Genomic DNA, 14,806 nt, shown 5'->3' with positions numbered 1-14,806 from the left:
ATTTTCCATAGAACTGGCCACAATGTCGTGGTATGAATTGGTACAAGCCAATTCGTATTCTAACGTATTCTATCGACTTTCTCTTGATGGATTATCTATTTCAACAGAAGAGTTATTGAACCAAGTCCCTCACGCATTCAAAGATTCGAAAAAGACAATAATGATGTAGTTAAAGAATGTGACGATCGAAGAAAACCATGAATTTGTTCTGCCAGAGCGCACCAAGTTACTCGCATTTAGCACACTTTGTCTGAACAAGTTCACGATAATTTATGTGAAGTGGATACCAGGAATGGCATGCATTTCATCATTCCCGTTGTACATGAAACTGCTTGTGCTTTATTGTTCAAAAATAGTCATGAAAGCTGAAAGTTGATTGATTTTATATGACTCCCTGTTAGGGACAACGTACAAAAATATTAATCGGGATTCGAACTCGTGTCCTTCGAGTGGTGATTAGGCGTGCTACCTCTCGGTCATTTTGAACTGTTGAATTGAGAGCGAATAAGTCTAAACAAGCTGTGCGTGATCTGATCAAGGAGGCTTGATGATGAAAACAGGTGAAAATGTCATTTTCTGAACAGCTAAAGCGCACCAAATGCTTCCAAATTATTCAGACAACATCAAATTTAAATGTCTTGTTATTTCATCACGGCTCCTGCATTAGGGTGGGGCTTATTTCCAAAAATCTTCCGTAGTCAGGATTTACAAAGTGGAAAATGATCATCGGTCCCAAAATAACATCCTTTGAAAAAATGAGAATTTTCGGTGAAGGTTTAGAGGTGGCGCAAAGGGCGTAAGTGCAGTTTTCCCATTTTAGAGAACTCTGAAAAATTTTGGTGTGCTTTTCAGCTTGTTTTGGTGATTTTAGGGCCCTCAAGGGCAAAAAATCACCTCAAAATTGCGATATCTCCACTCCTTTAGATGATATTTGACGAAATATATTTTATGCATGCGATTTCTGGCCCTTGAATAGGTTACGCTAACTGATTACTATGAACCCGAATAAGCATATGAATAGCTGAGGAGGATTCCTAGTAGAATGGAACAAAGAGCAAAGAAGAATGAGAGAAAGAACAAATAACACAGATACACTCTTCTGTGGGATGTGTTAAACAGGTGGAAGGGTGAAACTAGTGATATCTTGAGTGTAACTGAGAAATCTTGAAAAATCTCGATTTTACGCAATGGAGAAAAGTTCCAGTAGAAAACAATGATTATATTGACTTCTTTTTAATATTACTTACTTCTGAAATATTTCGAAATATTTTTTTCTTCAAGTTGGGGAAGAGCACCAATTTTTTACCCATCTCTAGTTTTCGACCCATGCATACGATTTTAGATTACTCTTTATGGAAGAATTGTAGTAACGGTTAAAATGTCCTCAACTCCATGGGAAGATTCAACATTATTCTGTTGGTAGATATAGATAAATGCATGTCCATAAATACACTCTACTGCTTTAGTTCAATGATCGATCGGTTGTTTTTTTTTTTCCTGAATGTTGATAGCAATTTATCGAAAGAGACCGTTGTAAAATATACATCCTGGAAATTCAGCCTCACGCAGTATTTATTAAATTCATAACAAATTTATGTAAGCCTTTATATATACATAGGACATCCTGTAAATATTCTTTCATGTAGCTCTGCCGCAATTCCTAAAAAACATATATCAGAACTGTGAAGACTTAATTTTGGTTTTATTCGAGAGGTTTTCTATCTGAAGTGCTTTATCTCTTGCATCTATAGAAGCTCGTGCACTAATTTAAATTTTGACTACTGATTTTTTTTCTTCTGATGTTGTTTATATACATCGATTTCAAATACAGGTGTAGAACAATGTATTGAACTTCTACTGCATTTTCGTTTGTCCGAAGTTATGTTGAAGGTGTTGTGGCGAAAGTGAAGTATTGGAAGCCCAAACGTAATTAATTGCTGAAATGGCATCATAATCAAGAAATTCCTGTGGGAATTCTAAAAGGAAGTGTTATTACTAGAGAGCAGAAATCGTTTATGGATTTACCTAATAACGATAAGCGGGATCTAAATCCGTATACCTAAGAAATGAATCTAAACCCTTCCACTTCATATAAAACGCCTTCTATTTGTATGAAGTGTTAGGATTTTGAGCCTGTATGGATTTAGGACACCCTCTGCAATTTCTTTCGGATTACAGAAGCAATTGCTGGAGTTATATCAACCGAATATTCTAAAATGCTAAATTAGTGTTAAACTTGCATATAGTCACATCTCATACATCCAACCGAGGTTCTGCAAGTCATTTTAATTTTAATATCATTAGTTACACCCTCCCACCTGTTTAACCCACTCCACCTTACATTCTTCTGTGTTCTTTGTTCTTTCTCTCATTCTTCTTTGCTCTTTGTTCCATTCTTCTAGCATACGAATCCTCCCCAGCTATTCATATGCTTATTCGGGTCTATAGTAATCAGTCAGCGTAACCTATTCAAGGGTCAAAAATTGCATGCATAAAATATATATCGTCAAATATTATCTAAAGGAGTGGAGATATCGCAATTTTGAGGTGATTTTTTGCCCATAAGGGTCCTAAAATCACCAAAACAAGCTGAAAAGCATACCAAAATTTTTCAGAGTACACTAAAATGAGAAAACTGCACTTACGCCCTTTGCGCCACCTCTAAACCTTCACCGAAAATTCTCATTTTTTCACAGGATGTTATTTTGGGACCGATGATCATTTTCCAATTTGTAAATCCTGGCTACGGAAGATTTTTGGAAATAAGCCCCACCCTACTCCTGCATGGACCCATCGATATATTATATATAAAGCGAAGGCAAGCGTTTAGCGAATGTTGATATCTTTTCTTCATACAAAAACACGATTTTTATATAAATGGTACTTGGTGCGGTGTGGTTGAACAAAACTTCAATGATATTAGATCAGCAACACTGTATTTACAAAGCCGTTAACTTACATGACATACTAAAATCCGTTGGTGTTGTTAGTGTATGTTGTCCGGAATGGCCACTTAGCAATATTTGAGGAAGAATTAAAAAAAATGCCGTCTTTAATCCAAATTCTAAATTACCTCCAATGACAAGCTAAGGTGTATGGTTCGCTCTGGTTGAATACAATTTAAGTTTTACATATCCTGCTAGAGAAAAAAATTGAATTTACTCAACGAGGGATGGTTCAAATTATTCGTTATCTTAAATGAAGATAGGTAATGATAATCTGAATCCTCTAGTGTAAATAACTCATTTTCGAAAAAAAATTGCGTTTGGTGCGGTTTAGCAGAACCCCGACAAAATAATGTATGAATCAGAGTTTATGTCGACACTCACAGTGACGAACCTTTCAAAGTTTATTGAAAAATCATATTTACGTCTCACCGTTGTAACGATTAAAGGTGCAGTCATACATATTTTATAGATTAGAAATAGTAGCATGAAACGAGCTCACCAATTGATCCGTCATCCTTGAGCAGCAACAATCCACTTTCAGCTTCACACGTTTGCTCGGCTATATAAAAGCACTCAGAGAAACTAGGCGCGCGACCCGAGAGGGAAAGCAACTGACGACTGCTCGGGCTTTCTTGACGCACTGCCCAGGAGCAAGCGTTAACGTCGAAAGATCAAAAAGAACTAATCGAACGCGACACTTTTTCACTTTAAAGCTCCCCCAAATCTACGCGACTTTTTACGGCGACAGCGACAAAAAATCGTCGCGATTTCGCTGTTGTGTCGCTGCAAGCACTCTTCTATGGAAACATCTTGACTAAAACGACGCGAATCGCTGCGAAATCGCGTCGCTGTGGCTTAGACGCGCTCATCGAACAGTGCGTGCAGCGAAACATCAGCGAAATCGCGACGATTTTTTGTCGCTGTCGCCGTAAAAGTCGCTAAGATCTGGGGGAGCCTTTACTCGACCGACGCGCGACATGTTTGATCCTGCCCTCATCACCGGCCCCCGCAGGAGCAAGCGTCAAGGTCAAAGAATCAAACACAACTAAGCGATCACGCCACTTTTTCACTTTCACTCGACCGACGCGCGACATGTTTGATCCTGCCCAGGGATGGGAAATGTACTGTAGCAAACATTAACCACCTCGACATTCACATTTTTCTACACGACCATCAAAATCCAAAGCAAACCATGACCGTTCAAAACAAAAAAATGTCACGGCTCTTCAAAACTGTAATCTTCTTCTTCGCAACGTTTTTTCAAACCCGAATGCGAAATAACTCGAGCACAGTAGTGACACGATATTTCCGGTTTTCAGGGTTTTGCATTTTTGCTCGATAAAGGCAGCATGAAATTGCTCTTGTTTATTAGTATCGCAACGGAATGATTGTGCTCTTGCTGTTAGCGCTAATAAATTTCAAATAGTTGAAAACACAAGCGAAATATTAGCGATTGAATTACACTGCGGAACACGTTTTAGTCTAAAGCACCAAAATACCCCTATTAACTTAATTAAAGATTGCTGAATCCATTGCCATTTTCAGAAATATCATAGCACGTCTAGTTTTTGAGATATTGGCTGATGAAAATGCTAAATTTGACTATTTCAATCAACTTGCATGCAAGTTTGCCAGCTTGTATGGCAATTTATTTGCTTAATTTGCCTCAGAACTCAAACTTTATGTATATAACAATACTTATCAACAAAGTTTTTAATAATTCCGATGCTCAAAATTTATTTTTTGTTGATTTAGAAATGTATTGTATTTTGCCATATAAGAAAAACGAAGATTTTCGAATGGAAACTGCAAGCATGTTGAGAAAATCGATTAAACCTCAATTTAATCGTGCAATTTCAACTAAATATCTGAAATGAAAGTTCAAGTCCTATTTGGCATGCTTGGTAGATTGGATGATAATATTTTTTGATAAATCATTATTTAAATTTGATGTAAACATTAATGAGACCAGTGTTTTATCCAACTTTGGCGACCTGTAGCTAAAAATTGTGACGTGCTGGAACATTTCTGAGAACGGCATTAGATTCAGAAAACCCAAATCTACCAGAGACACATCATTTGGTTCATGAGACACGCAAAAATGTCATTTTTGTTTCAATCATTCATCTCGAGATGGCTGCCCGAAAACGGTCATAGTGGAGAGACAAAAACAGTCAAGCAGTGTGTGAACCGTTGGCAGCGCAACACCTGATGGTATTGATGCTGCTGCTGCTTTGTGTTTTGGTTGACTGGCAGAATCGATGAACAAATTGTGATCACAGTTCCCAATCCTGCCCGCAGGAGCAAGCGTCAAGGTCAAAGGATCAAACACAACTCTCGAGAACTTGTGGCATCAGTTGGACGTTTAATCCAGGAAACATCAAATAACGAGCAGACATACTTTGAAAAGTGCGCTTACTATTGAATGGAATCAACTATAAATTGATATCGGTGGACGATTTTCATTGTGACTTAAATTTGAGGTTTAAATATACTTTATTATTTATGCATTTATAGCAAACAATCCTTATACAAGTTTAGGAAAATACTATCAACAAATTTATATGGCTTGCACGATTCATTGCTGATACAATTGTGTTGGCAGTAAGCCAGCCATTGAATTGCGTCAGATACTTATTGTTAATCTAAAGGGCAAAATAAACAGTATTTACTTAAGTACCTGCTTAAGATAGCAGGTACATAGGAACACTAAGACAGGGGATCATTAGGTTAGGATTCCCCTGTTTGAAGTGCTTCGGTGCCGTCAAGAGGAAAACATATGGGTATGGCTGATTCAATAAAAATGTGTTAACAATGGGGTTCACCCAATTATGTGACATACATGTTGGAAATCCAAAGGTAGAAAGAATCGAACAGAATAAAGATTGTAAAGTATGTTTTTCCTAATTTGCTGAACCACTCCATTCCATGATTGTTTGCTTGCTGTGATATATCAATCAATTAAATGTGTTACTGTTGCACTCAATCTGTAATCGCCTGATAGTTGCACTGTTCACATTTTTAAGGGTCACTGACAATTATGGTTCATTTGAATTGCATGTTTAGTAGGCTGACTAATAATTGTTAATGGGGAGTCGGATCCTATTATTTGAATCACTTTTCGAAGGCTATTGAGCTAATACTTGGCCACAATATGCGTCCCATTGAAGTCCTTATTCTTTCCAAGTTTCAGATATTTTTTGGCCGGTAATAACCCTGCATGCCAAAAAGAATCATGGAAGTATTCTAGTAGTTCTGCACCCTAGGTGATCCATAATAGAATGTGCAGATATAATATGTAAAAACTTGCACAATTAACATTTTAAAACTTGTGTCAATTTTAAAATTTAACGAAACTTTAACCTCAATTTTGATTTCAATGTGATTTAAAATTATGTTATGCTACATTCAGCCTCACGGACTTCGACCTAATGGTAACAATGGTTTTTCCAAAAATCATAAGGGTTTTGTCATCTGTTTTTCAACGTTAATTTCAACCATTTAACATTTTGAAGGTTGTTATACGTTAAAAAGAAAATTTAACCAATGATGAGCAAAATCTCATAATGCATCGTCCACAAATTACGCAACTCCTTAGGGAGAGGGAAGGAATAGGCTCAAGCGATACGACTCATACAAAATTTCTTGTATAAATGTATGGATCACTGTGATTATAATCAAAAATGTCTGTCATTCATGTGTCAACAACAAGTAAAAGATCCTGCATTTTCATATCTTATGCTATGTATAGTAGGAGTTGGCTGGCAATGTTTTCAATGGGAAGTAAAGTCCATATGAAGAAAAAAAACCCTAAGGAGATAAGGGAAATAAATTAATGCATCTGTGAGCAGTTTCGCCGATTCGTTCATTTCAATATAATTACTACTATTGCACATCAATCCCGCATGTGACTGTTACATGAATTTGTTTATTAATGCTTCATTCAGAAAAAAAATCGTGAGGAAGTTGGGCTTTAATTCTTGAACCATTCAACCCACCCGATGCAATTCCATTGACCATATCATGTCATCGTGACATGAAGGTGTCAATTCACGGTGTCAGATAAGATCAAAACCAGTGTACTTACAATTCAATAGCTTTGAGTGATTTTCGTGGTATTTACCGTTCACAACAATCCGAACTTCATTTTGTTTTTTAAAATAAACCATATCTGATGCAATGTATGTATAAGTGTACACGGAAAAAAAATCCGTTGCCGGATTCATGAACAAAAAGTCATGATTTTAAAAATTTTATGTTTCATGATATCATGATAAGAGTCATGAAATCGTGACTATGCAAGAATTCGTATGCTCAGGGCGTTACACAAATCTAACTGTCACTTTCTTCAACTTAGTCAACGTGTCTCGTGGAGATCGGTGATCTTTTCTAGTGAAATTTTGAAAAAGTTTAAATTCTTTGGAACCTTGTCATCATATCGATGACGTTCTTGGTGAAATTCTCGTAAGTTCCCACATTGTTTCACGACACAATCAATGTACTTACTTAATCCTGACTTTGCAGAACCGGGCAATGTTTGACTTTGAGCGAAGATTTTGCTGGACAAGCTCGTCGGCGATTTTAACTGTTCGGAAGTGATGCATACCCCACGTCCAATAACAGATCAGGTCACAAAAGGACTTCGGCAGTCGGATGTTCCAGTCCCACTTTCCACATCCGCAGAGTTGTTTAGGAGTGTTCCATGATTCATGCAATCCACAAGCCCAAGGGCCATTTACCAGTTCAATTGATTAACAACGTTTTGCGTACAAACCTAACCACCGAATGTTTGCGTTCCTGCTAAAGATGTCACACTCGTTAGGTTGACATTTGTGGAATGTTTTCACGGTTTATTACGAAACTATCGGCACAAAAGCAGTAACAATTTTAATCATTATTTTATTCGTTTACCAATGGCAAATATAAACTGGGATCTAAATTGACGTATAAAGTTTCGTTTTCATGAACTGAGTTCATGATTCAGGGATCCTGCTTCATGATTTCATGACTCAACTTGCCACTTTTCGTATCAAAAATAGGAATCATAAATGACAGATGACTAAATCCATGAATAGTGCTTATGTTTCGATGAATTTTATTCATGGTTCCAGCATACATGCTTCATGATTTGAGAATTTTAATTTCCATGTTTCTTCGCTAAAAATTGAAAACATAACGTACAGCCGGCGTTACGGTAAAATGTTTCATGATTTCAAGAATTTTGGTCATGGTGTATTTTCATAACATGAAAACACACTTTCCTCCCGAAATCATGACTCTCTCCTATTTTAGAGTGCCGCATTTTTACCAGTGTATAAGTGAAATTAAGTAAATTTAATCAGTCAACTATTTCTTGTGAATTTTCTTGTCTTTACAATGTCACGGGTTTTCTTATCCTTTACTTTAATGTAGCTCTTGAAAACAACACCTGGAGAAAATAAAAAAACTTCCTAAGTTCTATCATAAATTTCTGTGAGGTATGTACTTTAAATGAATTTTCATTAGTTTTTTTTCTGATGAATTACTTGAAAGATGACGAGTGTGGAAAAATTACTTGTGTAATCGCTGAAAATTATTGCAGGATTTTTTTTTGGAACTTAAATGGATATTTAGTGAATACTGGGTAGACCAAATCCCCAGGCAGACTTGATCGTAGTTTATTTTTTTTAATCTAAAACTATGTCAAAGAAGGACTTTCAATGCTATTTAGTACCATTAAGTAATATGAGATCAACTTTTTAATAAATTTCCCGTCTATTAAATAGCAAATTATTAATAAATAAACAAATTGTTTAAAAAAAATAGCCGTTTGCTAATTACTATGGTTGCATTCGATTTTGCTTGTCTGATCCAAACAATTTTGCTGTATTCAAAACAATTACTAATAAGTCTAAAATTTTAGACGAAACGTTAACTTATTAACGATTTTTAAACATCTCTACTTTTTCAAGAAGGCATGCATATTTTAAGTTCAGGTCGGACTCGATTATCCGGAGTATCGTTTTTTTTTCACTCCGGATAATCGAATCACTAAAAGAAAAATTAAAATCAACGATAAACGAACTTAAAGATGACTTTTTATCGTTGTTTTATTTATATCAGTGTTTCCCAAACTTTTTTTGACTTTCGCCCCCTTAAGGCCAACAAATTTCAGAATCGCCCCCCTAATTGAATATATATATGTATAAAACACCATTCTGCGTTGAATTTTTGAAGTTGGTCAATTTATCAGGTTTACTAGTGTAGTAATTTGATCGTGACTCGCAAATCAGTCCGATGCATTTTTGTCAAAATTGAGTTGATGTCATTTTTCAACGTATTGTCCATTGATGTTCCAGCTGCACTCACAATAACACAATATTTGTTAAGTAAGATTAGGAAAATCACTAAATCAAATTGTCCCGTAACGAAACGTATGCGCATATCAATCAGCGCAATTTAACGCAACGTGTTAAAAATAATTAAGGAACTAAAATTGAAAGAAAAAAAACTAATTCACCGAGATTTTATTTTAAATTCTACGGAACAAAAGCCATGAGCGTTTTTATTTGCACATTTTTCATCGTCGTTTTACCGGGCTTGGTGACTTAAAAACTTTAAAAAACTGATAAGACCATGTGTAACCAAACCATGTGTTCTAAAATGAATAATGTCCATTTTTTTGGTGAAAAACCAGATTCCACTAATAAAAACTTAAGCTGCCTAAACTTAAGTATTCCTACAAAAAAGTTACTAAATATTTTTTTTCTGATTTTGATATAAGTTCCAAAAATTCAACAGCTCCCACAAATATCTCACTTCAAAAACACCTCCAATAAAAGTGTGACTAAGAACTATTAAAATTTACGTTATCTTTTGATAAAATGTCAGTGTTTGATTCTTCTTTTAAAAACATTTTGTTTTTGACATTCATTCAATCTCATTACTAGTACTTTCGCCCCCTTTCTATGCGTTTTCGCCCCCCAAATTCAGTTTTACAAATTTTCGCCCCCCTAGAACCAAAAATCGCCCCCAGGGGGGCGAATTCGCCCACTTTGGGAATAACTGATTTATATGATGCAGTGGCGTCGCCAGAAATTATTTCTAGGAACGTTGGGGGGCTTGAGAAGCAAAAAAATGTTTCGACCGGCATACACAAAAAAACCTTTTTAAGGCGAAGTAGGCGTCGTTAATGATTGTTACTAATTGATCTCACAGGTTTCGAAATAATCAAAATCAGTTGGTTTTGCTCCGACACAGCTGAAAAAGTATCAGCATACTTTCTGCATGTACGTGTACGTGCACTTTATGAAAACAATATGAACTATGTGTGATAAGTTTTAATACTTTGAAATTGACAGCTGGAAAGTCATCATGGCTGCCAAAATGAATGACGGGCTACTGATCCTAAAGCCCCCTTTTTCTTACCTACATCCAAAACTGCAAAATCATTCATATTGTATATTGCAATACCAATTTATCTCAAATTTATGCATAAAAACTGAAAAACATGAATATCAAAACCCAAATTCCGGATAATCGAGTCTAAAATTCCGGATAATCGAATCCCGAATAATCTAGTCTCCGGATAATCGAGTCCGACCTGTATTCTTTATTCTTTATTTGTATAATTCAACGGACTATTATTTGTCTGATTGAATATTATCTCTAACAATACATGTTCTCTTAAGTTTAATATAACATTTATACAAAAGGCGACATAGACACGAACCTTAATCAAAGCACAACATCTCAAACGTAAATTAAATCATTACACGGAACGAAAACAAGCTACTGAATATCGGGCTTCCATGTACATTGTCTTTTTTGAAACTCCCGGAATTTGACATTTCGTGGCCATGTAGAAGACGGCAGTGGTTCTCCATTTACTGCTTAGTTCAATTTTGAAGGACACGTAATCCAGGCTAATGCAATCGACCCATCGCGAAACCAATGTTTTCACATTTTTGCATTCGTCGTTACAGGCACCTAAACATTGAGCAACCATCAACTGGACATCTTCCTCCGTTACGCTTCCATCGATATTAGTGAGCAATAGAGCGAAGTTCTCGTTTACGTCTGTTGATTCCGATAGCCGTTGTGAAGTATTCGGTGTATGTGACGTTTCGCAGCTTGTGTTCGGCACTGGTCCACTGTTGAAATGCATGGATGACTTTGGAGTCGAGTGTCGCATGATTGTATCCGGAGAACATTTTGCATTTGAAGTTGGAATGTGCATTATTGATTCCACTTTTGCTTTCAACTCATCAACATCACGATGAAGTACGCATGGTTCACTAGGTGGCTGTTGATCGATATGGACGCATGATCCAGATTGCTGCTCCTCTTCCCGTTCTTTTCTCCATTGTACGAACTCGTTGAGACATTCATCGCACAGCCAAAAACTGTTTTTGTTTGGAGGCGATACGGCAGCAAGTTGATCTTTGCTTAGACCAACACAAACAGCATGATACCTAAACTCTGGCGCACAATCCATTGCAGTGAATGAACGATCGGTCTTCCATTGCGTTTGGAACAAGGCACTTTTTGCAGTCCATGATGGTACTAGTTTTTTTGCGATTTTTTACCGGCGACGTCGACAACTACGTGGTTTTTTATATGCAAGATCCAAAATCGATTGATATCCGATGCTATACAGCACTAAAGAGAATTTTACTACAGCAATTACAACAGCAAATTAAACTGATTTCGGAAAGCAATTCAGAAACACCGACTACTACTCACGAAGCCGAAAGAATGTGTTGTTTCATCCAAACATTACTCTCCATAATAGCTTTCTTTTCTTCTGATACACCGTCTTAATCGGATCATAGCTTCTCGACCGGACAAAGTGGGCGCTGTCCAGTACTAGGGGATCTTCCCCTATGTGAATAACAGTAAAACATTACCGATATTCTTGAAACCTTAAATAACCAGCAAATATTTGCAATGCCCAAGAAACTCATAGACTTCTTCCCAAAATAGCATAAACTCATTACTGTAGATGTTGCTTGATGGGTTCATTTTTAAACAGGGTTAAGGCTTTTATCTAAAAATATTTTGTTTATTTATTTAGCGATGGAAGCGTTCAACCTTGCACACATTTCCTACACCTTATCATGACGACACCGGTAGCGACGCTTTACATGTTTAAAATTTTGAAAAGATAAGCCGACAACTGGTACCGATAATCAGAATGACACCGTGCTTTTCTCTCTAGGAGTAAAAGTCTTTAAATTTTTACAAAGCATGCATCTGGGTCATCAATTGTACTTTCGTCCTGATGACTGAATTACATAGCAAAGATAATTTAAATGACGTATTGTTCTTCTTTTCATTGTCATTACGTTCCCATTGAGACAAAGCCTGCTTTTCATCTATAATTTTCAACTGAGAGCTTTCTTTTCCAAAATGACCATTTTCGCATTCGTATACTGTGTTACAAGCACGTTGTTACTTCATGCCCAGGGAAGCCAAGAAAGTTTTCATTATGAAAAGATGCTGGACTGATCGGGAATTGAACCCAGACACATTCAGCATGGCTTTGCTTTGTAGCCGCGAGCTTTTCTCTTTTACAACGGATGTTACCACTAGCTAGACCACAAGACTAAAGCAAGCTCCGTTTTGGAATCGTTCTGAATATGTATGCATTTTTAGTAATATATGGAATTAAACTTGTTCATACGAACTCGTACGTTATTTTCAGTCGAAAATTTGACGAACATTGAATTAATTCCAATTCCCATCACCTCCGTATCTTCTACGCAACATTTGTGATAAAGATAGGTGGTTTCATAATTCCCTCCGTTGGGGAGAAATTCAACTCGAACGCCTGTACCGAACTATATGTTCTGTTTAACTCACCACAATGCCATCATCTGTCTTGCCAACGTCTGGTAGATTAAACGAACCGTGCTTTCTGGAGAAAAATTTCGCGAAGCACGCCATTAGAGCTTGCCTCCTCAGGCTCCTCAGCAGAGCTCTCCGATGACGATACAGGCTTCCAGTGGGATGCTGCTCTCGAATTACCTTGCGATTCCGTACGGCAATGTCCCCACCCCTCTTGTCAGAGATTGATTTTATTTATTCGCTCGTGAACGAGCACACGCCCGGTGGTTCATAAATTTTAATTTATTTACTCTGCTACCGGCTGACTGCTTCTTGTCGCCCACAGAGGAATACGCATATCATCAACGATGCACTAATGCAGGTACCGACCCATCATCATCACAAATTCACCGTAATTTTCCTGGCGATTTTTTTCTTTTCTTTGATTTTTCGCTCTCCAGTAGCGAACCAAAGGAACGGAAAAAATGAAATTCAAACAAAAAAAATCCCGCTAGAACGTACGTTCGACGCGACTCTTCGGGAGCAACTGTCCATCTATGGGTACAGGTGAAACACAACACTTCTTACACAACGCGGTACTTCACAGGCCGTTATTATCAGAAAAAAAAACTGTTATCAAATCTGTGCTCACCTTACGTTTCCTATGGCTGTACGCCCGGGATTTTTTTTTAATATCGAAGAACTCGTTTTGTGGTTACGCCCTTTGAATGGTATAAGTAAAAAGAAATCAATAGATATAAGAGATGTTTAAACGATTTTTCATTTAATGTGATTATCAGAAGAAACATACTACAGTGGGATTCCGTTTTTTGGCAACAAAGTCGAAATTTTCAGTTGCCAAAAACGGAACCCAATATTTTGATTTCAAGAATATCATTTGGACGTTGCCGAATAGTTTATTTCGAAGCAGATTTCCGTAGGATAGGACTATGCTATAAACCTAAAAACCCTTCATATATCGCCTGTCACTATAGGCGATCCATGCACATTTTATTGTCGAAATATCTTCAATGATGTCTTATAAGCTTTATGCATACTACTTGTACGCATAGGCCATGTGAAAACAATAATCGCATAACTGATCTTTATTCCTGAAATATACAAATCCTCAAAATAGTGCTAGAATACAGAAAAACAATACGTTTTCTTAGAAACGTACTTACACAAAAATTCAAGATGTTACAAAACTGAATTCATGGAACTTAACGAAACAGTATAGCATTTAAGCCCATGGGTCAAATATAACAATGTTCGGTAATTAGAAAACGGCTCTTTAATTTTTTTGTTTTGAACAGTTAGGCATCTTATTCTCTTATTGACTACAGACAAAAAGGCAGACAGAAACATCTGATATCAATAGGGTAACGACTGTTTATTCCGTTCATAACCGCTAACAGTTGGCGCCAGCGGCAAAAAGTACAGGCAACAACCTTTCGAACATTCAGTTTCTCTTACCGGCCGCCGAGCGGCGACACTGATGTTTGTATTCCTCTCACTGATCGAGCTACTCTAGATTCTCAAATTTCTCAAACTTTCAACACAAGCGCATAGAAGAATGGTAGTCGGAGAACTGTCAAAACGTATGGAAAATAATGAAAATCGTAAGGTACCCCGGGGCAAGTGGGACATAAAAAACGATAGTTCAAACACACGCTATGTCTGAACCAGACAATTATAAAAATCGAATGTACATCAGGTTTTTTCTCGCAAGGGATCAGTATTTGGTCTCTATTTTCATAATCGGAAGGTTTAAAAATATTCTATCGGTGAAATTTTTTCCATACATTTCGTATGGGCTGTAATGCAGTGAAAATGGGGTTTTCATCGGTTTTAGTATGAAAAATAGCTTAAAAGTGGAAAAAAATCAAAATTTCACCGATGGAATATTTTAAAACCTTCCGATTATGAAAATATAACCAAAATACTAAACTCTAGCGAGGAAAAACCCGATGTACATTTGATTTTTATAATCGTCTGGTTCAGACATAGCGTGAACAGATTGTTCAATATAATTTAAAAATGTCAATATT

The 14,806-nt window shown here is 36.7% G+C and overlaps 1 protein-coding gene across 1 annotated transcript in view; it reads right to left on the bottom strand.

Moving 5' to 3' along the window:
* The window catches only part of LOC5577470 (cGMP-dependent protein kinase 1), a 47,824-nt gene extending 34,495 nt beyond the window's left edge, over nt 1-13,329 (bottom strand). Inside the window, exon 1 of the mRNA XM_021845712.1 lies at nt 12,792-13,329. Within this exon, the coding sequence (XP_021701404.1) occupies nt 12,792-12,875 (84 nt within the window). The 5' untranslated portion in view covers nt 12,876-13,329. The remainder of the gene's footprint in view (nt 1-12,791) is intronic.
* Nucleotides 13,330-14,806: the final 1,477 nt, after the last annotated feature.

Source organism: Aedes aegypti, chromosome 2, assembly GCF_002204515.2.
Source record: "Aedes aegypti strain LVP_AGWG chromosome 2, AaegL5.0 Primary Assembly, whole genome shotgun sequence".
Lineage (NCBI taxonomy): Eukaryota > Metazoa > Arthropoda > Insecta > Diptera > Culicidae > Aedes > Aedes aegypti.
The sequence above is the reverse complement of the archived record's forward strand: the minus strand, read 5'-3'. Positions and strand labels throughout refer to the sequence as shown.